This window comes from Cricetulus griseus (genome assembly GCF_003668045.3).
Source record: "Cricetulus griseus strain 17A/GY chromosome 1 unlocalized genomic scaffold, alternate assembly CriGri-PICRH-1.0 chr1_1, whole genome shotgun sequence".
Classification (NCBI taxonomy): Eukaryota; Metazoa; Chordata; class Mammalia; order Rodentia; family Cricetidae; genus Cricetulus; species Cricetulus griseus.
In genome coordinates this window covers 66197936-66221417 of record NW_023276807.1, presented here as the reverse complement: position 1 = coordinate 66221417, position 23482 = coordinate 66197936, and the positions used below count along the sequence as shown (strand labels likewise).

Here is a 23482-nt window from a genome sequence, read left to right as displayed (position 1 = left end):
ATAACATGAACACCAGTTAACCAGCTGTAATTAGCACTAATAGGACATTTAACTCACCATCTTTTAAAAGTCCCCTGTGATCAGAGTCATCCAACTCAGAGGAAGGGCAGGACCTCTAAGGTCTCCTTAGCCCATCATCCCTGTCTCCCAAGAGAAGTAGTGGAGGAGACACACAGGTCTGAGGTCACCTGCTCACAATGCAGAAATGCTACACAGAGCTCAACACAAACTCTTCAAATAAAGCAATGAAAATTTTAAAGGTAAGTCATGAATTTTATAACCTACCATGACAGCATGACTCACATCACTTCTTTTGCACAGTTTCCTAAGAGGATACTCTCCAGTTAAATAGACAAGTTCATCATAGCAGGGGAGTGAGCTAGCTAAGTGCCTTGATGGTGGAATAGTAGGCATGCTTCAGGAGTGAACACATGACACTTCCCTCCGACCTTCAGAAGTTTCTTCAATGTAAAGCCTAGCAGAAAGCCATGAACTCCAGCCACCAGACCCAGGAGTTATTCTGTCAGTCCTATGCATTCACGAATAACTTGAACCAACAAGGAAAACCCTTGAGTTATTAAAACCAGGTAACATAGAAACTGGGCTAGCCAAGAAGTTGTTTTGATGATGATTCTGAAATGTCTGAATTAATACAAATTCCTGAATACCCGGTGTGCATGAAGAGACCTCATCAAGCTCTAGTACATTCTGAAGATTCATTGGACCAGTACTTGGCTAGTTTTAATATTCTTTAGTTAAAGACTCAAAATTCAGGTTCCTAGCAAAATTTCAGGGGGATGAATCAGGGGAGTGGGTACCTGGAATTCAAGCACTGCTATCCTGCACCTTCTGGGGGATATGCCTTGGCATCTCAGTGACCCACTCAGTGGTAGTGCATAAGTTGACCCAAGAACACAGGCCCATCCATAGGGAGATCTGTATGTTCCAGCAACATCAGATGGAAACAGGTTTAAAAAAAAAAAAAAGAAAGAAACCCATGTCTATTCTCTGAGTACCACTGTTTGCCACTGGCTTTTCCTAACATAGCACAAGCCAGTCTCCAGAGGCGGATATTTGCTAGAAAATAACTAGGTAAAATTTCTGAACCTAAAAATTATGGTAACCAAAACATAAAATCTCATATAAAAGCAAACTCATCAGATCAACAACAGATTTTCTCAACAGAAATTCTAAAAGCCAGGAGGGCATGGGATGATTTTCTTCAAGACCTAAAATCTATAACTGCCAACCTAGATTACTATATCTAGAAAAGCTATTTTTCAAATAAAAGGAAGAATAGAGACATTCTATAATGAACACAAGCTAAAGAAATCCATGACCACTGTGCTAGCATTGCAGAAACTATTTAAAGGAATGCTGTGAAGAAAACAAACAGCATGAGACTATGAAAGAATAATGCTTTCTGGAAACTGGAGCAGCAAATGGGCATTAGGAAACACACATTACAAAATGATAGGGTGTGTGTATGTGTGTGTGGGGGGGGTGTGTGTCTGTCTGTGTGGGTGCGCGTGTGCACGTGCCTGTCTTCCTCTACACTCCCCACCTTCTTTTATGCGACAGGACCTTTCATTAAACCTGGAGTTCATGATTTCAGCTAGACTGGCTGCTCTGCAAGCCCTATGATCTACCTGTCTGAGACCCTAACACCTGTGCCAGGGTTGAGTGTGTAACACCATGCCTAACTGTTAGGTAGGAACTGGGGTCCAAACTCAGCTCCTATTGCTTGCATGACAAGCACTTTACACACTAAGCCATCTTCCCAGTCTGGAACATGGCTTTGATATTCATGATCTCACTTCTAACGAAGGGATACAGACTAGCAGCCTGTATGAAAAATCAAGACTGCAAAGTAAAGACATAAACAAAAAGAAGTGTCCTTTTGAACATAGATGCAAAATTTCAATAAAACACTAGCAAACTGAATTCAAGAGCATTTTTAAGGTTTTTTATATTTTTATTTTTTAATTGAAAATAGATCATTAAACATTATATGTTGTGATCAAATTGGATTTGTTCCAGGGTAGTTCTACAAATGAACATCAGTAAACACAGTATTAAACAGAATGAAGGACAAAAATCACACAATCATCCCCATAGATTCCAAAAATACCTTTGACAAAATTCAACATCCTTTCAATGATAAACACCCTGAAATCTCAGAATAGAATGATGACAATATTTTAAAAGACTACATTTCATAAACCTGCAGCGTAACTAAATGGAAGGAATGAGAAGCGTTTCCTCTAAAACCTGAAGTAAAGGAAGTTTGTACACTTATTCACCACAGCACTTGAAATACTAGCCATACTGATGAGGCAAGAAAATAAATAAAATAGTAATGAAAGGAATAAAAGTATCCTTTTGAAAATGAGACAGCTGTGCACCCAAAGACTCCTCCAGAAGACCTTCACATCTGATGTTAAAACCTTCAGCAAAGTAAACTGAGAAACACAAAATACTCTTCCAGTACACCAACAGCAATGAATCTGATGAGAAAGACACCTGGAAAATGATCCCATTTATAGATATCCCCCATAGATACCCCCAAAACCCTAGGTTTGCACACCTAAAGACAAGATGTTCATGAAGAAAATACATAAAGCAATGAAGAAATAAATTGCAGAAGACATCATAATGTGGGAAACTCCCTCATGTTCACAGATAAGCATAACTAATATGAAAAATGGCTTGTTACTGAAAACCATCTATGGATTTTATACACTCCCCATCAAAAGTAGACTAAAATTCTTAATAAAATAATTAATCCTAATGTTCCTGTGGAAGCACAAAAGACTGAAGAGACAAAACAGTCTTAAGGAGAAAGAGCCGTGCTAGAGGTAACACAGTTCCCAACTACAAATTTTATTACAGAAACCAAGAAAAAAGCACTGCACAAAATTATATATAAACCAATAAAATAGAATCAGGAATCCATAAAGAAACCATACACACACACACACACACACACACACACAGAGAGAGAGAGAGAGAGAGAGAGAGAGAGAGAGAGACAGAGACAGAGAGACAGAGAGACAGAGAAAGAGGGAGGGAAGGAGGGAGGGGGGAGGGAGGGAAGGAGGGAAGGAGGGAAAGACAAAGACAGAGACAGAGACAGAGACAGAGAGATGGAGAGACAGAGAAAGAGAGTGAGAGAGAGAGAGAGAGAGAGAGAGAGAGAGAGAGAGAGAGAGAGTCATCTGGCTTTTTGACAAAGATACCAAAAACAAGTGGTGCTGTAGAAAACTGGGAGTACAGCCCTGTCTTTTATCCTGTCATAAATCAATGCAAGGGGCATCGAAGACCTTAATGTAAGACCAGAAACTTTGAAGCTATTAGAAGGATATACTTCAAAAGATAGACAAACACTTGCCGAATTGAACTCTGTTCCCTTAAGATAAAATAACAACAAGGGCATGTGGAATCACATCAAACAAACAAAGCTTCTGACAACATAAGAAACACAGTAAGACACAACCTCAGCATTGGAAACAATCTCTGTCAATTATTCATCTGAAAGGCTAATGTCTACAACATATAAAGAACTCAAAAAGTTGAATAAAAATGAATGAAAAAATCCAGTTATTATCAAAAGAAGAAATATAAATGGCTAATCAACATATGAAACAGTTCAACACCTTCAGTTTTCAAGGAGTTACAGGTAAAAATGTCATTAAAATTACATCTTACCTGTTAGAATGGTTTTATGAAGAAAGCAAATCTTCCTGAGGAAGTCAGGGCATTCCTTGTATACTGCTGGTGGGAATATAAATGAGTGTAGACATTTTTAAAATCAACATCCATCAAAACTAAATCTAGAACTGCAGTATGATCCGGCAAAACCAGTTCTGGATATATACCCCAAGGAATCAAAGACAGGCAGTAGAGACCCGTGAACACCCCATTGACTGCAGCACTGCTCATCATGCCCACAGTGGCTGTAAACACACAGCTAGCAAGTGCAGCTATGTGGTCACCCACAGGGCATCAAGGAGAGGCAATTGGTTTGTAGTGTCTGTTCTGGCACTCAGATGTACCTGGCACAAATGATGGGTAAAGTATGGTGAGATCTCTGTGACATTATCGAAGGTCAAATGTGTGGGGAAGCTTGATGAGAATAAGGTGCTGAATGACTCCATAGGAGGAGCAAGGAGGTGGATGTGGCCAAGGTATCTTCAATATACTTGATGTGGAAAAAATGATGCAAGAGTAACTACTGAGACTGAGACATCCTGGGCAGAGCAAGGAAGTGAGACACTGCAGTCAACACAAGCATACATACATGTGTATACTAGAATGTACACACAGGTACAGACATGCCGTCACACACATGAACACATACATACAAACGTATGTATGTGTGAACATGCATGCATGCACACAGTCACTTACATACACAAATACCTGAATGTATGCTTGTGCATTCGCACATGTATGTATATCATACATGCATGAACAAAGGCACACATATTCGTTCACACATGTATACACATCACACATGCATGCACAGGAGCATGCAGACACACACACTAACTTCTTGGCTACTAGTCTTATTCCCATTCTTATCTACCCAGTCCTATAATGGGCTCCTGAATTGACCCATTTTTAACATTGAACAAAGGCCTGAGTGTTACGATAAATCTTTCTGCCAAAGCCACCAGAGCCCTACCGCCACGTGGGTGGTCTCCGCCAGCCACCCAAATTCTGCCCACCAAGTGGATGGACAAAATAATACACAAACTTATATTAGGTACAAAGCTGCTTGGCCAATGACTAGGATTCTCATCTGTTAGCTCAGTCTATATATTTTATAAGACTTATCAGACACCTTCCATTGGTGTCCCTCCTTGCCCGTGGATCACATTGTGCTGCTGGAGGAAAAGTAGAGGGGAAAAAAGGACACTTCCTGTTTCTCCTTGCTTAAATAGGAGTCTCCTTGCTATGTCACTTCCTGCCTGGATCACCACTTCTCTACTACATTTCCCAGAATCCTCTTTGACTCCTAGTCCCGTCTAACTTGCTGCCTCATTGGCCAAACAGAACCTTATTCAACAATCAATAAGATAAACATACACAGAAGTACTTCCCCCATCAGCTGGGCTTGTTAAAAAGCTTTAGTTTCAAGAAGGCATGAAGACATGTAACTGGCATGTGTCAGGTTCCATCCTCTTGTCTAACTGATCCTCATATTAACAGTATTCAAATGATATTTAAAAAAACACTTTGAAAACATGATCAGAAGTCTCCCCAACCTGTGCCTACCCGACCTTTCAGCAAGGAGCCATGTGACCTGGACAGGAATAGTCACAGATCTTAACGTAAGGGAGACAATTATGGCAGAGCCAGTGTGGCCACAGGACATCTGTAGAGTGGCCTACAAGACAAGAGCCAGGCCAGGAGTGTCTATTAAGACTCATGGTAATAAGGGCTTCATAGTGACTGCAGCAATCAAGAACCTCCTTTTTCTAAAAGGAAGAAAGAGAATGCAAGCATTTCACTGAAGGGAAGAGGTTGTGACCATTCTCCCACCTCCTGCTCACTGTCTGAGAGAGCTTCCCTGCTTGGCACTGGGCACTGATGGCTTTGGTTGTATAAAATTTTTTTGTGTGTCTGAAGCCTACAGTCTCTAGTTGATGAATGATGCATTACTCTTGATTCAAAAAATAAGATATCACAAGACATAGAGATATGCTCTACTCTCTCTCACAGCCTGCCAAACCTGCTGCACAGGGAAGCAATGCTACATGCACTTCTGAGTCAACATTGAAGGAGAGCCACACCTGTGCAGTCATTCTCCTACAAAAGAGACCATCAGCTGCAGTGGTTCTGTTTGTTGGTGTGGACCCACAGTTGGGTCTGACCTTGGGCCAGCTAGCTGTATGCATCTTCCATCGGGGTAACAGTGGGTCATTCACTGTTCCAAAGACAGTATAAGGTACTTGATGGACCCAGAGAGAAGCCAGAGTCTCTCTGTTCTGTGGAATTTGGTAGCCTTTGGGCACTGCCTCATGGACCCTTGTCTTAGTTTGGGTTTCTATTGCTGCAATGAAACACCATGACCAAAAAGCAACTTGAGGAGAAAAGGGTTCATTTGGCTTATGCTTCCATATCACTATTCATCACTAAAGGAAGCAAGGGCAGGAACCTGGAGGCAGGAGCTGGTGCAAAGGCCATGGAGGAGTGCTTCTTACCTGCTTGTTCCTCATGGCTTACTCAGACTGCTTTCTTTATAGAACCCAGGACCACCAGCCACAGTGGGCTGGGCCCTCCCCTCCCCCATCAATTGCTAATTAAGAAAGTGCCTTACAGTTGGATTTTGTGGAGGTATTTTCTCAGTTGAGGTTCCCTCCTTTCAGAGACACACCCGCATCTGTTTTTCATGTGTGCCCATTATGCTCTCCAAAGTGGTTCTCTCTACTGTCCCTGGGGGACAGTAATTCCCATTGTGACTTCACATGTGTGGTCTCAAACTGTAGCACTGGTAGCAGTGCCTCCCTTCATGGTTTCTCCTGTGTGGCCTCAAAGAATAAGAACAAAAGAGCTGTTCACATTTGGAAAACCTCATAACAAATTTTCTCCAATCAGATGCCTGCCCCATCCAATAGCAAGGAGCATACAAGAACACTCCCAGAATGTCCCCTGTTTTGAAACACAGAAGCCATATGTTCATGGTTGTCCCTACTTCTGCAGAAGGGCTTGACCAAGACTTTCAGGTAATGCTTAGAAAGAGATGGAAGGAGGTTGACATCCTGTTGCTTATTGGATCAGCAGTTTGTTTTGAAAACAAGACCCAGCATTTGCAATGAGTCTTTGGAGATTAAGGAAGTGCAGACAGGGGTTGGGGGTCACTCAATGACTGCATCAGGAATCTGAAAGGAAGATCTTGAGTAACAACACAGTAACTGGATTTCAGTCAAGGCAGCTTCATAGACTATTCTTGAAATGACGTCTATAGAAAAAGTCATTAAAGCTGGCAGCCTGGCTGATGTAGGAGTCTGGTGTATCTCAGGCAGCCCCAGTTGAGACCAGCTGAGGGAAATGTCAGCATTATGCAGCATGACTTCCCTGCATTAGGCAGCTTGCCCGTACTATTTAGTCTTCCAATCAGGCACAAAATCGAGTTTGCTGATGTGTAGCTCTCACTGGAACGCCTGTCGTTCCCAAATTGCATTCTGGTCAGAAAGGCCTGTGAATTTCACCCTCCTTAGCCAGGGCACAGTGTGTTAGTTCTGAGGTTTTCTGTGTTGTCTTCACTGCCTAGTTTCTGGCCATACATGGTGAGCCATGTATGATTATATTGTATGAAAGGGGAAAACAAGTATGTGTTTAGATAGTGTCTGTGTGATGTGCAGGAAGCAGGGCTGGAGTTTGTAACACAGCAACAGGGTGGGGTTGACAGCCTCTTCCATATGAAGAAATAGAGTCACACAAATAAGTCATGTGACTCCTCACACCCATCAGCCATCCTGGCTCCATTGGTGTTTTCAGTGAACTAAACTCAGATTATATAAACTCTGGCTCTCCCTGCCATCTGCTACAGTTATTATGTTATTGAATCTTTGATACTCGTTTTTGTTAGTTTCTGAAAATTGTCACAGTGATACATAAACTTATAGTTATTATGACAATCAAATCAGACCAACCCAAGGGATTTCTATTCTAATTAGTTTCAGCTACTGGAAATAATTTTAATTAATTAGTGTTTTAGTGGTACATCGTAGTGTGACTTTTTCTGGGATGATATGAGTGAATGTTTCCTCACCCCACATAGGGTGCCAACAGACAAAATAAACAATTCCACAAAGGTTCAAGCTGGTGAACTAGTGAATTTATTGAGGTTACTTACATGAGCATATATTCATCAAAGGCAGCTACATGACCTAAAAGCTCATTCCAACCTGTGTAATTAATCATAAAAGCTTCATTCTGGCAGCACTCTTCATGATATACTGACAGCCTAACAGGTCAGATAGTATTCTTTCCCCAGTGGTACTTACTGTTTATATACCCTTGAGGCAGGAGCAACCTTGTGAATCTGGTATGTTTCAGGAACTTCCGGAGACTTCTGAATTGTATGTATCCTGAGTCTTTCATATGATATTTTTATTAACTCTTCAAAATTCCATATGTGCATACAATGTATTTTAATTGTATTCACTTTCCATTGTTTCTCCTAATTATTCCAGAATCCACTCCCACTTCAACTTCATTCCCTCTTTCTTATAACCCACTCAGTCAAGTTTGTGCCACCTATATACAAATGGATATGGGGGTCCTCTACTGGAATTTGGTTGCCATTCCATAGGCTACAACCCTATACAACACATCACAATCCCCCTCTTCCCTCATCACAATCCCCCTTAGAGCAGTCATCAACTGTCAATAAATAGCTTCTTAGCTATGGGTTGGAACTATTAACCTCCCCTCCCCTCATGCTGGGATATTGACTGGCTTGACATTGTATAGACCTTGCACAGGCAATCACATTGGGTATGAGTTCGTGAGAACACCAGTCCTGTGGTGTTCTGAAGCCACTGTTTTTCTCTGGTCCCCCAAACCTCTGGTTCTTACAGTCTTTCTGTCTCCTCTTCGGTTGTGTTCCCTAATCCTTGCTGGGGAAGTAAATGTGACATAGATGTTCCCTTTATGGCCAAGCACTTCACTGACACTTACTTTGACCAGTTGCGAGCTTCTGAGTTACCCACAATCCTCTGGATAAAGAGGATTCTCTGAGGTCTGACAGCAGCTCTAATCTATGGGTATAGAGATAGTATTTAAAGGACATTTTGATACCATGTCCATTTTGCAAAATAATAGTATCAGGTTTATATCTGAGGTCTATGAGCTCCCAAGCCATAGGTTCTTGTGTAAGTTTACAGTACTAAGCATATGTTTTCTTATGTGTGGTAGACCATAAGTCTAATCAAAGAACAGCTGGTCACCCACCCACCCCAAAAAATAACATTTGTGTTACTATTGCACCCATGAGCATATCTTGCCATGGTGGTCATTATTGTAGCTTGCAGGGTTCACAGTTGAGTAAGATTGCTGTGACATCTCTACTCCAGCACCCTACATAGAGCATTATGGTATTTTGTGAAATCTAGACAGAGGAAGGAGGCTTCCCTGTCATAAACTGCTTGATTTATCTATGTCCTGTGACCATAGTATGAGGTATCTTCAACAATAGGTACTTACCAAAAGAATCTGGTGGTCAACCAATAGCAATGACACTAGCCTGTATTGTTTGAGGGGATCTCCAGAATGCCTGTTACCAACAATTTGAGGGGAAGTATTCCATACATGGCAGTGGGCTTTTTATTCACTAGACTATGGCTTCTAGGAGTAGAAGTATTACCCTCTGGCTAGGGTAACTCCAATTAAACTTTTGTATGTATGTATGTATGTATGTATGTATGTATGTATGTATGTATGTATGTATTATGTATGTATGCTTATAGTAGGTTTCTATATGGTTTTAAAGCACTCTTACTGCTATCCCTTCTTCCACCTCCTCCTCTGCCATACCCTCACATCCTCCTCCTTCAAAGATGGAATGTTTCAGTTCAGAGGACACTGCGCCATAACAATATGTTTGCCTCCATGTTTCTGGACATACATCTGAAAACCAAAAGGTCATAGTAAGCAAGCATGTTTACATAGAAATCTCAAAATATCAGGGTAGGAGCTCAGTACTGTTCCTTACAGTGGCTTGAGTTTTTTCTCTCCACCTGAATTTCAGGATTTTGCAAAATAAAAAGTTAGTTGAACTGATATCCAGAACAGCCATGCAAGACCTGATTCAGGGATTCTGGAACTACAGTTGGAACCTGTGAGAAGACAAGTTGAAGACTCTTTTTCTATTCAGCATCGGCTCCCTCCTCCAACAAGAGGAAAGCACAGGGGCACCTCATGTCCCAAGGAAGGATCCCAGGACACTCAGCTGTGTCATTACCCTGGACCACCGTTTCGTCACTCTTCCATGCTTCACTCTTTCTCCTCCAGGTACACGCAAAGTCAGTGGAGTCAGTATGGACCAGGCTTCCATGCACAACTGACTGCCTGAAAGAAGCCAGAGCTCTCATGCAACATGGCTATATGAGTCCTGGCATCCTGGCATCATCCTAACTCCAGGTTGGATGTAAATTTTGCACACAGATGGGAATGGTACTGGAAGGTCTTTTCCTTGGAAATGGGTGTGAGGGTATCCCAGACCCCAGTGCAGATCCCAGGAGTCTATCTCCACACCAGAGTCTAAGGTATGACTATGGTGTCAGCATCCTATTCCATTTCAGCCTGTGAAATATAGTGTGAAATATAGCTGCCCACAGATGAACTGCCAGGCTAGGCATGATGAAGAGGCCTACCATGGCCTTCTCCTGGCCCTGCAGTGAGGATAGCCTCCCTGGGTTTTCTGGGGTCAGGTGCATACTGTGTTTGGTCATCATAATGGATGAACATATTTCATAATCATAAAGGAAATTCTGCAGCCAGATCTGTGCATCTGTGACTTGACTCATCACCACGAGAGGAATCATGTATTCTCTATGGCCAGGCATAGCAAGCAAGCACTAGGGTAGGGGGAGCCTCCATGATGGCGCTCCCAGAAATGACTTTTGAAGCATAGAGGAGAGGATGACGGTATGAGAACAATGTGACAGATAAAAGCCCACCCCAGATTTTGGTCCTAGTCTCCCAACCTGCAAATGTGTCAGGCAACATGGAGAGAGGGGGGTCAAATGGCAACAGGAAACCAGATCACTAATCTGTTGCCTGTACAATGAGACTTTGCATGACTATCAGAGTGGGTATATGTCATCATCAGCCATTTGGGCAGCCAAAAAGGTCAGAAGGATCTATAACCTCCGCTCAGGAAGGGTGTGATGCTTCTTGGGGAACCAGGGAGCTTATAGGGCTTACTTACAGGAGTATGGGTAAGTCAGGCATCTGCAACATGCAAAGCCCACCACAACATAGGTGACGACTCATGAAAACTGCATCTCTAGGATACTCAAACCCAGTCAAACCCCTACCTCCTGGATTACTTTACAACCTCTGAAGACCACATGTAACTGGAACCTCGGGTGAGGGTCTGATGCCACACCCCCATGTCTGTGACTGAACATAATAGGCTTGTCCTTGTGAGTGTCTATGTAAGTAGACAGTTTCTCTTATTGAAAGATGAACAGCCAGTATCTGTTCCAGAGGACAGATACTGTATCCAGAGGACAAGTGTCTACAACAGGAGAGAGAAAGCAAAGTTGTTTCCCATCCCGCAACTGCTCTTACCAGCTTCCAGATCCTGCCACCATTCCCGCATAATTACAGGAAGAGCCCTGCTTTCATTTCTGTGACTGAGTGAGGTCACTGGTGAAAATGAGAAGCTGTCTCCCCACATCACTGTTTCCGTCGTCCTTCCACATAACATTGGACTGTGCAGTCTGCCTGTCATGGGATCCAACCATCTGCAGCTCTGACAGTCTCTGGACTGAACATCTTTGCAGCCTTGAAGGGATGCTGATAGTCTGTGCTTTTGTGAGCACCCCATGCTCTTTGCCTTCTTTCCTAATTCATTCATTGAGCTTTTTCTTCCCAGTTTCTCATCAGTTCTCAGGGGAGTTGGCATTTTGTGGATGATCTAAGTAGCAAACTGCTCCATTTGTCACTTGGCTTTGCATTGAGCCCCCCATCCCCTGAAAAGTGTTTTTAATGTAGCTCTTAGATCCTGCATCACTGATAGCCCCTACCCCATCAGTGCTTAGGGGGTTCACTCCTTCTAGATCTGTGAAACTTCCCCTTTACACAGTACCTTTGGAAGTCTGAAGAACAAACCTATCTTAGGACAGGAGTCTGTGACATAGTAGGCAGACTTTTCTTTCCCACCCTCCAGTTCCCAAATAACTGACACAGAGTCTCGATATTAATTATAAATGCCTGGCTGGTAACTCAGGCTTACTACTTACTAGCTCTTACAACTTAAATTATCCCATTTATATTGCTCTACACTCTGCCATGTGACGTTACCTCTCTTTCATCTTGCACCTTCTGTTTCCTCTCTCTGTGCCTCTGGCGAATCCTCTGGCTCTGCCCTTTTTCCTAGTGTCCTTAGTCTGGTTTTCCTGCCTAACCTTATCCTGTCCAGCTATTGGCCAGTAAGCTTCTTTATTAAGCCAATCACATTACACAGTGTACAGAAGGATTATTCCACTGCAGTAAGTTGCTTTCTATTTTTTTTCATATTGAGTGTGGATTGTTGAGCTATATTTAATTATAGCTGGTAGAATAGCAAGAATGTTTTCCACATTTTTTTCAAACATGGCAGTTACCTTCTGACACTGGTCATCATCACTGCTGTCCACTCTTAGCAAAGACTACAATGTGCTGGGGTGACACAGGCCACCATGCTCACACAGAGGAAGGACCTGCTGCTGCCTCTGTGAGAGAAGCATAATGCGATCAGTTGCTGTTGTCAACTTGACACAATATTTAATCACCTGGGAAGAGAGTGTTGGATCAGGTTAGCCTGTCCACATATCTATGGACATTGTCTTGATTACATTAGTTAATGTGAGAAGACTTGCTGTGAGTGGCACCATTCTCTAGGCAAGGGATCCTGGACTGTAAAGTGCAGAGTGTTAACCACAAATAAATATGCATGCATTCATCTTTCTCCGTTCTTTATTGTGGATGTGATGTGACTGGCTGTGTTGCAATCCTGCCTTGATTTCCATGCTACAGTGGACTGTCACCTAGAATTATGAGCTAAAATAGACCATGTATCCCAACACATGGTTTTGTCAGGGTATTTTATAACAGCAGCAGAAATGAAACTTGAATTCCTGGGCTTTCCCAAGACTTCAGGAATTCCCAAACACAACCGAAAACATGTAATGGATGTAATGGAAATAGAATGCATCTTTTAAAATGTACTCCAAGGATCGTGCTGGATGTGTTTCCAGATTCAGTCACTATTTGAATGATTTGTCAGAGCCTCGTCACATGAAACAAAATGTCACAAGCTATCTGACATCAGGCCACTGGCTGCTCTTCTTCTATAACACAGATTTAATCTGGTTGAAAAGGTTCAGCTTTTAGTTGGCTTAGTTTTTTTATAATAGTGACCCATTTCTTTTGTTTAGCCAAGTGTCACTCTCTCAATTACTACCAACAAAGGGTAACCCAGCATCACTGACACTTACTTGGTCCCTGGGAAGTGTTGGTGTCCAGTCTACTGTGGAAAATGTGTGAACTGGCCTGAATATAGAGAAAGACAGACAGATATCAATCAGCCTTAAGTCTGAGCCTATGGAAACTCTCAGGAACCCACAAGGAAGACCCCAGCTAAGACCCCTAGCAATAGTGGAGAGGGTTCCTGAACTGGCCTTTCCCTGTAATGACATTGGTGACTATCCTAACTGTCATGATGGAACCTTCATCTAGTACCTAATGGATGCAGATGCAGAGCTCCACAGCCGAGCACCAGCCAAGCTCCAGGAGTCCAGTAGAAGCGAGGAAGGAGGGACTATATGAGCAAGAGGGGTCAAGATCATGACAAGCAAACCTACAGAGACAGCTGACCCATGCTTGTGGGAGCTCACAAACTCAGGACTGCTGCATGGGACCAGACTAGGCCCTCTGAATGTGAGAGACCATTTTGTAGCTTGGTCTATTTGTGGGACTCCTGGAAGTGGGACCAAGATCTATCCCTGGTGCATAAGCTGGCTTTTTGGAGGCCATTCCTTATGGAGGGATGCCTTGCTCAGCCTTAATGTAGAGGGAAGGGGCTTGGTCCTGCCTCAAATGAATCTGCCAGACTTTGTTGACTCCCCATGGGAGCCTTTCCATCCCTGAGAAGTGGATGGGAGTGGGTTGGGGGAGTGGGGATGGGTGGGGGAAGCAGAAGGAGGGGGAAGCAGAAGGAGGGGAGGGGAGGGAGAACTGTAGGTAGTTGGTATGTAAAATGAATAAAAAAAATCTGAGCCTATGATTTTAAATATTTTCAGAAGCATTCGGCAGACTGTATGTAGTAAACATGAATTTCCTGTGCATTTTCTGAATAATGCTGATGTGTTAAATGTGAAAAGCATGGCCTCCAAACAGGAGGGTGTCAGTGGCGACATGACTGCATGCCTGTTCCCTTCTCCCATGCGTGTTACCACTCATACACTCTGCTACTCTGAGGAAGCACTACTTCCTCCCTGTGGCTCCTCATCTACAGGACACATCACCAGACACCTTCCAGGTTTCCTCTCAAAGTCCTCTTGCTCTGTCTTGGCCAGGTGTAAGGGTATTCAGACAGGGAACCGAGAGCCCAGAACAGTGTTAGCTTGGGCCTATAGTGTGGGGATCAGGAAACAGTTCCCATAAGAGTCTATTGATATGAACACTACCATGGATTAGGAGGTCAAAGAAAGGTGAGTACTCTAACACTCGTCAGTACAGGGTTCTCTCTCCAGCAAAGCTAACAGCAGCCAGCTTCCTTAGGAACAGGGGAGCAGCCCAGGACATCCAGGTGACAGAAGCCCAGAGACAGAGCTGTGCCAACACTGCTGTCTCAGCACTCAGCCCGAAGCTTTGCCATTTTGTCTGCAGTGCCCTTAGACCATTTGCACGGCAAACATTTTGTTATTAAACTCATTCTAATGTGCATCTATTAACTGTGATCTTCCATGTTATCATTGGATTCTGAGGCCCTGGGATGTGAAAAAGTTGAGACTGGTCCACAGTGGGGCTATTAAAATGGGGTGGTTGGCTTGTGCCTGAAAACGGCTAGGAATTGGTCTCCTGTCACAAGGCACATTCTAAAGGTAGGGCCCAAATGGCTAAGATTGCTCCAGCTGTTGTGTTTTGAGCATTGAAAAGCAACAGATGCTTAGCTTGCACAATGTGAAATATTGGGCTCATGGTGCAAACACTGTAAGCTCCAATGTAAAACCATAGCAATCACAGGACAACACTAACCAGCCATCCAAAAACTGGCATATGCTGTGTTTATCTTTGTGGTTTTAGCCTGGTAAAATATTTCACAGATGATAATGCTGGAATGACAGCCTCTTGCTTTCTTTGTTCTGGTGTTTTTGTGGGACAAACTAAATAGATCTATTCTGAAATATATATATATATATCCTTTATTCCTATAGTTTTATAGTTTATTGAAGAAGTTGAAACCTATTCACATATTTGCAGTTTATATCATCTTGGTGTCTATAAGATACCCTTCATTTTGATTACTAACATTTTCAAGAAAATGCTTTCTTTATTCCAGTGAATGATGTATGCATCCCTCTGTGTGTGTGAATGTGTTTGTGTGGATATGTGTGCATGTGGAATGCATGAATATGTATGTGCATGCATAAGCACATGTGTTCGAGTACCTGTGTGCATGTAAAAGCCAAAGACCAATGCCAGACATCTTCCTGGCTCACTCGCCATGTTATTTTTGAGACAAGGTCTCTTACTGAACATGGAGCTCGCAATTAGCTAGACTTGCTGGCCATTGAGCACTAGGGATCTGCCTGTCTCTGCCATGCCAGCACTGGGGTGAGAGATGTTTGATTTGTTGTTGTGATATGGGTGCTGAGGATGTGGATTTATGTCCTTGACCCCTAAGCCAACTGCCCAGCCCTTATTTCCATAGGCACTTTAAACAGTAACAACAGTGTTGAGAATCTTTTCTTCTCTGTATTGTCATATTCTCTGAGGGGCCTCTTTGATTTTGAAACCATATTTTTTTTTCTGAGCACATCTCAGTGATTAGTGTGATTTTGTGTTTCTCTGCTTCCACTGGCTACAGAAGAGGAAAGGTGTGAAAGCTGTCTACAAGTCTTGCCTGGGGTCCTGGGGCACAGCCCCGGTGTTCCCCCTCTTTCTCATTATAAAAACATTTCAATGTTTCACGTTACTTTCCCATTAACATTTGTAACATCAGATTAAATTCTCTGGCAATGGTGGCAGTGTATAAACAAGTAAACAACATGAAATTGGTTCCTGATACTATAGAAACACTGTGCAAAGTGATTTGTTTCATTTAAGAGTGTTTTTCTTTCTTTCTTTCTTTTTAAGCATAGAGTAACTGTAACTGCCAAAGGGTATGAACACTTTACAACTTCTCAGATTTTTGCCTCATTTATTTCCTAGGTCACACTCATTTATAAATGCCCTGAAGTAAGAAGAGAGCCAGGCTTTGCCACACAGTGACCTCAGAGCACACTTTAAATTTTAATGTATCTGTTTGACTCTGAGAAATATTTGAACCTCATTTTACAGCAGTTTTTTTTAATGGGTGGACTGGGAAGGATGTCCAGTGGCAGCAGCTCTCTGACATCTACATTCAGATCCTCTCAAGAACCATCGAAGCTTCTAACTTTCAAGTTGGCTCTTTCTAGAATGAAAATGTAAGTTGCACTCAAACACTGAGGATGGCCTTTTATGTGTGGTAGGCTGAGTTATTTCCCTCCCATCCCTCATCAGGAGGCATACCTATGATCCTGGGGTGTAACAAGTGTGTGCCTCTTAACCTGTCATCCACCCAAGTTATTTACAGATGAGTTGTTGGCATTCACAGGCCTGGCTGGGCTATGCATTTCTAGATGAAGTGCCCTCTCCCTAACAGTTTCCCCTGTTAAAACATTTTGGGTCCAGCAAAGTGGCTCAGTGGGTAAAAATGCCTGCCACACAAGCCTGAGTTCCCTGGGACCCATGGTAGAGGTAGAGAGCCACCTCCTACAAGTTGTCCTCTGACCTCTACACACATACTGTGGCATGTGTGTACCCGTGTTTTGCCGGTGTATGTGTCTTGCACCACATGTGTGGACTGCCTGCAGAGGGCAGTCATGTCCCATAGAGATGCTGGTAATAGAACCCAGTGCTCTGAACCACTGAACCATCTCTCCAGTCACACTGTGGCACATGTGCACCTGTACACACACACACACACACACACACAAAAAAAAAAAACACACACACACACACATTCACACTGATAATTAATAATAACAAATAAAATGAAAAAAGTCACAAATAACAAAAGATTAGAGCATGAATGTATACTAACGTCCCCTAGTTATCACTCAGTTTAGTGAGAGAATATGTAGCTTCTAAAATAGTACTATGTATTTCTCAACAGAAAGTCACAACCATGCAACTGCATCCAGGTTGAATAGCATTAACATCCAATCACACTGTTTATACCAAAGACGATAGTGTGCGTCCATTATAGTAAAATTTATCATTGATTTTGCTTTCTTTTCTCTTCTCTTTTTTTATTTAGAAACAATTTAGGATTTTGCATATCAATCCTCCCATGCCCCCTACCAACCCCCTCAACCCACCCACCCACTCCCCAAGGGTGGTGAGGCCTGCCATGGGGGAATCATCAAAGTCTGTCACATTATTTGGGATTTTGCCTTCTTAAATTTTATGTTGAAAGCATAAGGAAGTCAGCCACCACTTTGTGAATTGTATTTCCAAACTCTACTTGCCCGTGAAACAATTTCCAAGGGCAGCTGTCTTAGAAGAAGCCCTCTGCTGCTGCTAGATTCTGGAGCATGCATTTCAAGATCAACCCATTGCTGAAACGTAAAATAATCTCCTGACCAAGTAAAAGTTAAGCAATAAGGCTTTCGGGTTAAAGTGATGAAGCCTCTGGTCTGTATTAAAAGGAATCCAGATAGGAGAAATGGTTTACAAAACAATCATCATTACTTTTTCGACACTGCCATTTCCATTTATGAGTGGATTTCCCTAGCATGAAACGTTAATCCTGGCCTTTTGGCCTCAAGAAGAATGGAACCAGGTTTTACAGCAAACAGTAATTCTCCTCTGTGTTTTAGAAGCCATTGTGTTTTTTTTTTTTTTTAATGTTACAATGAGGAGTTGTTTAAAAGCTGTTTATTAAGCCCATAAATAAGATGTCATTTGGTAATTAAGTGCATTTATGTAGCAAATGTGCTCACTATTCCACTCAGTAGAAAACAACAATGCAATTAGGAAAACAAGCTGGAAGGTTGGACACCTGAGCTCAGAATCACTACTCTCAGTCCTCATGCTGTGCTACCAGGAAACATCAGGGTACAGATTTTCTGTTTGTATTGTGGCTTTGATGTATGAATCAGTTGGGACTTTTATTTCTAAAGATACTGGTATATATTACAAATCATTAATGGTACTGTTGAAGCTACTGGTGAGAGAACCAAGAAGAGTATCTGTCTGTCCATCTGTCTGTCTGTCTGTCTGACTGTCTGTGTGTGTGTGTGTGTATGTTTGTGTGTGTGTTTGTGTGTGTGTGTGTGTGTGTGTGTGTGTGTGTGTGTGTGTGTGTGTGTGTGTGTGTAGGCCAGTGGTCAACACTGGGTGTCTTTATCTACTGCTCTCCATGTTGGGTTTTGAAACAGGTTTTTTCACTCAAGCTGGTGGTCACTGCCTGGACAGTGAGTTCAGAGCAACTGCCTGTCTCTACACTCCCCTCCCTCCCACCCTGAGCAATGGGGCTACAGACAAGTACAGCCATTCCTAGCTTTTTGAGTGGGTGCAGGGGATTTGAACTCAGGTCCTCATGCTTGTACAGAAAGCACCTTACCCACCCCATGTCCCCAGGCCCTAGGGAAACATTTTCAATAGGGCTGAAGACAGGCTCCTTCGGGATGTGCTGTGGCTTGTCTTCACGCCAGCACATGCATGAGTAGAACACACGGATCACATAGCTGCGTCCTTCTGTGCTCTTGGGTCTGCATTGTATCTTGTTCCTGTGTCTCCAGAGAGACAGGCTGGTCCTGAGGAGTTAAGGGACAGTTCAATTGAGCAGATGCTCCATGGGAAACCAAGGAAGGATGATGACATTAGTGGAAGGGGAAAGTGGCAGAGAAAGGGTTGGTGTGATGACAGTTACTGACTGATGCTACCTCACAATCTTCAATTCCAGGTGATATTTCTGAGAAATGTTGGTAAATTGATGAGTTTGTGGAAGATCTCGGTGTCTTTAGCCTTTTATTCCCTCAGCTTGTGGCAGGGTCAGCACCATGCCCTAGAGGAGGTCAAGTAGATGTCCTGGTGAAGCCTCGGCAGAAATGTTAGTGATGTTCGTAAAACTGCCAACACACTGATAGAATTGATGAATCCATGCTCTCGTGAGTCCTGCTGTAAAAGATTGACTTCCGTTCTCTTTTCAATGTACAGAGACACGGGTGTGTGCTTGAATGGCACCTCTAATTGCTGTTTTCTCCTAATAACAAAATGCTGCTATCAATAGCTAGAGATTAAGCAACTAAGATGATTTGTACACCTTATGCTTGTTACCTCAGCCTCACAAAAAGAAACACACAGCTCCTAAGACTTTATTATCCATTATGTAGACTTATAAAGACCTAGTGCGTGTGTCCTTACTATGCTCTTCAGAGTCGCTGTCATCTGCAGCCCATCACTATCTCACTTGTTGTTATTGTGAGAGCCTGGAAAGGTGATGGGGGGGCTCCGCGCCTACACGAGGAAATCCGTAAGTGAAAATGAGACTGCATTGCAGACATGTTGCATAAGCAAATTTAATTATTCCAGCTAAATTTTTTATCTCTCTCACTGTTCTTTGATGTGGCCACATTCCTAGCATAGCTATGGGGCTGAATATCAAGCTGAAATAAGACAAGAGAGTGGAACAGTAATGGGCTTGCTTTTAACGTGAAAAGAGATTGGGGCTGTATTAAATTACATGACAATGGAAAAATAAAGCAAAGGATAAAAGGGCAACAACTTTGTGGCATGGTTAAGTCTGGATTGAAAAGCATGGTCTTGCATCTTATCCACTAACTGTTGGTTTCCTTTGAAACCTTCCTCTTAATTATATTAAGTGTGATGTTCTTTGATGGCTCCTGCCTGAGACATCGGTGCTATGGCTGGGCCCTAGGAGGGCACTTAGAGGTACTTCACTCCAGCTATTCCAGTACCAAGGGAACACCTCAGGCCACCACCTAGGAAGCCCTCTTTGAAGCTCAATTACCCCTGGGTTGGTGACCACTTGCCATGCAAAGGAGAAGGCCCCTTTGTAGCTCCAAGGGGCTGTACCCTTCCCCAGCTCTGCAACCATAGAAGAAAACTGATGTCTAATGGTAGCTCTTCATGTCTCAGTACCTCAGCCCTGACACTCAGCCCCTCCAACCCCAGTCCCTCATTTCTGCTGCATCTGAGCTGGTCAGGACAGTTGCACTCTGGAGCTGACATGGGGTGTTCTGTGCCTATATATTAGAGTGGCCACTTGGTAAAGTTCTTCCTGACACTTATATTCTCCTCACAGCCATGAGAGGAACAGCTGCGATGGACAGAGTTGAGAACTGCTTCTGCCTTCCATCTCTGGGGTTCATGTGCCTGTGGTTAGATGGGGCTCTGCCTGGTCTTTCCATGAACTCTAGGTGGGAATGACCATGCTAGTATTACCAGCTTCATCAATGTTATGGTAAGAGAAGAGTCAGTGGAGAGACAAGGGGATATGGATGGAGACAAAGGACAGGTAGGGTCCGAATGACAGATGACAAAAGTGATGCCCAGTCAAAGATAGACACTTGAGAGTCAAAGATCCCCTCCTATTGAAAACCATTTCCCCTTCCTGTCTGTGTATCAGTTTGTGGGGACATCCAGCAAAGTGGAGTTGACTTCAGGCACCATGCAGAGTCATCTCAGAGAGGTTCCAGCCTGGGGAACAGACTGTGGGAAGAATTCACAACAGTAGTCTCGGAGTAGTAGGCAGTCCACAATTATCAGAGCACGGACTTCTGAGGCTTCCAAGTTCAAGTCAGAAAGAGCCTGGGACAAAGGTCAGTGAGGAAAACAGGTGGGAAGGAAGCTTTCCGCAGTGTGCTGGAAGATGGTCTGGTAGATGAAGTGTGGAGGTGCCCAATGGTCCCCAGCTGTGCCACTCATGAAGCAGAATCTAGGGAAAGAACCAGGCATTGTGATCTCCCAATTGGGCCTCTCTGTCCATGACCCTAACCTGTAGAGTTTGGGGTGATAAAGCTGCCTCCATGGCTTACCTTTCTGTTGCATGTGACATTAAACAGTGATTCAGTGATTTCATGATTAATTCATTAGTTCTAATACATTACTTCACCAGGCAATGTTACTAATTAAACATCAGATGCTAGTTTTCAAATGTTTTAAGCTAAACTAAAATGTTCCAATGTACTTGATCTACAGCTATATTTTACCGTGTGTGTGTGTGTGTGTGTGTGTGTGTGTGTGTGTGTGTGTGTGTGTGTGAGAGAGAGAGAGAGAGAGGGGGGGGAGGGGGGAGGGAGGGGGAGGAGGAGGATGGAGAGGAGGAGGGAGGGAGGAGAGAGGGAGGGAGGGAGGGAGAGGAGGGAGAGGAGGGAGGGAGAGGAGGGAGGGAGGGAAAGTTATATGGGTGCTTGTTCATGAGTGGGTATGAATACACATGTATGTAAGGATATGTACACATGTATGCACATGCATGTAGTTGTCAAATGACAGCATCAGGTGTGTCTCCTCAGGTGCCTTCCACCATTTTTGTTTGTTTTGTTTTGTTTGAGCAGGTGTCCCTCAATGGCTTGACTCTACCTTCCCAAAGTTGCGGTTACAAGCACATGCCACTGTGCCCTGCTTTTGATGTGGGTGCTAGGGTTTGAACACAGGTTCTTATGCTTGCCAGCAGTTCACTGACTGAGCTATCTTCTCAAACCATGTTTTTTTTTTTTAAATCTCATAGTCTGCCTGCTGAGGGCCTCAGTGCATCTACCTGTCAGGTACCTATTACTGCAGACGTTCATGTGGGAAACCAAAGTTTCTGCTTCTTAGCATTCCCACATTCTGAGAAGTCACCATAATCTAAATATGTGACTGTTTACTCAATTCAGGAGCTGGCTACTAGGAAAACAACTACTATATCTCTGTCACACCTCAGTGCTCCCAGAGTTCCACCAGGTACTAAATCCTGTTTCTGTTTTGTTGACAGACCAACAGTACTCATGGTCTCCAACGCAGCACTTCAATGAGGAGAGGTACTCACCTGCACCCAGGAACATGAAAGGGTTAACTGGAAGCCGGAACCAGCCTCAGCTATGTGCCGGTCATACCTGTGGCCTATCACCCCCTGATGACTGCGAGCACCCCCACGATCACATGCACCATGGGCCAGATGTGCGGCAACCTTATCTTCTCAGCCCAGCTGAGAGCTGCCCCATGGACCACCACCGATGCTCACCCAGGAGCTCCGTCCACTCAGAGTGTATGATGATGCCTGTGATGTTGGGCGACCATGTGTCCAGTAGCACCTTCCCCAGAATGCACTACAGTTCACACTATGACACGAGGGATGACTGTGCCATGTCCCACACAAATACAAAGGTAAATCGCATCCCCGCCAACCTCTTGGACCAGTTTGAGAAACAGCTACCCCTGCACCGGGATGGTTTCCATACACTGCAGTACCAGAGGGCCTCAGCTGCCACAGAACAGAGAAATGAGAGTCCAGGCAGAATCCGGCATCTGGTCCACTCTGTCCAGAAACTCTTTACTAAGTCTCATTCTTTGGAGGGATCATCCAAGAGCAACATCAATGGAACCAAGGGCGACAGTCGGGTGGATGACCACCACCACAGTCACCATTCTAAACACAGCAAAAGGAGTAAAAGCAAGGAGCGGAAGCCAGAGAGCAAGCACAAGTCTGGTATGAGCAGCTGGTGGAGTTCTGATGATAACCTGGACAGTGACAGCACATACCGGACACCCAGTGTGGCCAACCGCCACCACATGGACCACATCTCTCACTGCTACCCAGAGGCGCTGCAGAGCCCCTTTGGGGACCTCTCTCTAAAGACTTCCAAAAGCAACAGTGATGTTAAGTGCTCAGCCTGTGAAGGCTTGGCCCTGACACCAGACACCAGGTACATGAAACGTAGCTCTTGGTCCACCCTCACGGTGAGCCAGGCCAAAGAGGCCTACCGCAAGAGCTCCCTGAACTTGGACAAGCCCCTGGTCCACCCAGAGATCAAGCCTTCCCTGCGGCCATGCCACTACCTCCAGGTAAGGCTCAGGTGATTGTGTCCTTAGGCACAAGGTTTTAGCCATTGCTGCCATCTGTGGTTGACAAAAGGGATTATATTGATGCATAGTGTGCAAAGTGAAGTCTGAAGGACTGTTTGCCTCAGGATTCCAAAGCAAACTAACATGCTTGGTTTATATATTTCTGTGTTGTAGCTAGAACTCTCCAAGTCCACATGAACCCCAGAGACAGAAGACAGAACTGCTTGTCCCTTTGAGAATTCTATTGCTGAGACATAGACATGGTCACACCTTATATGTGCAGTGCAGCTGTTGGTACACATGCTGCAAGCCTAGTGGTCCTCAATGTCCATGTCCATCACCTTTATGGAAACAGCTTTTCTCCCCCTAGGTCTTTGAAGTTAGAAGCTATTGTAACCAATAATTACCCTGCTAAAATTGTTGGTTGTTTTACAGACTGAAT

General features: G+C 43.7%; 1 protein-coding gene across 1 annotated transcript in view; it reads left to right on the top strand.

Annotated features, from left to right (window-relative positions):
- Dlgap2 (DLG associated protein 2) overlaps positions 1-23482 on the top strand; it is a 189614-nt gene that overhangs the window by 57694 nt on the left and 108438 nt on the right. Inside the window, exon 4 of the mRNA XM_035453012.1 lies at positions 21971-23040. Within this exon, the coding sequence (XP_035308903.1) occupies positions 21971-23040 (1070 nt within the window). The remainder of the gene's footprint in view (positions 1-21970; positions 23041-23482) is intronic.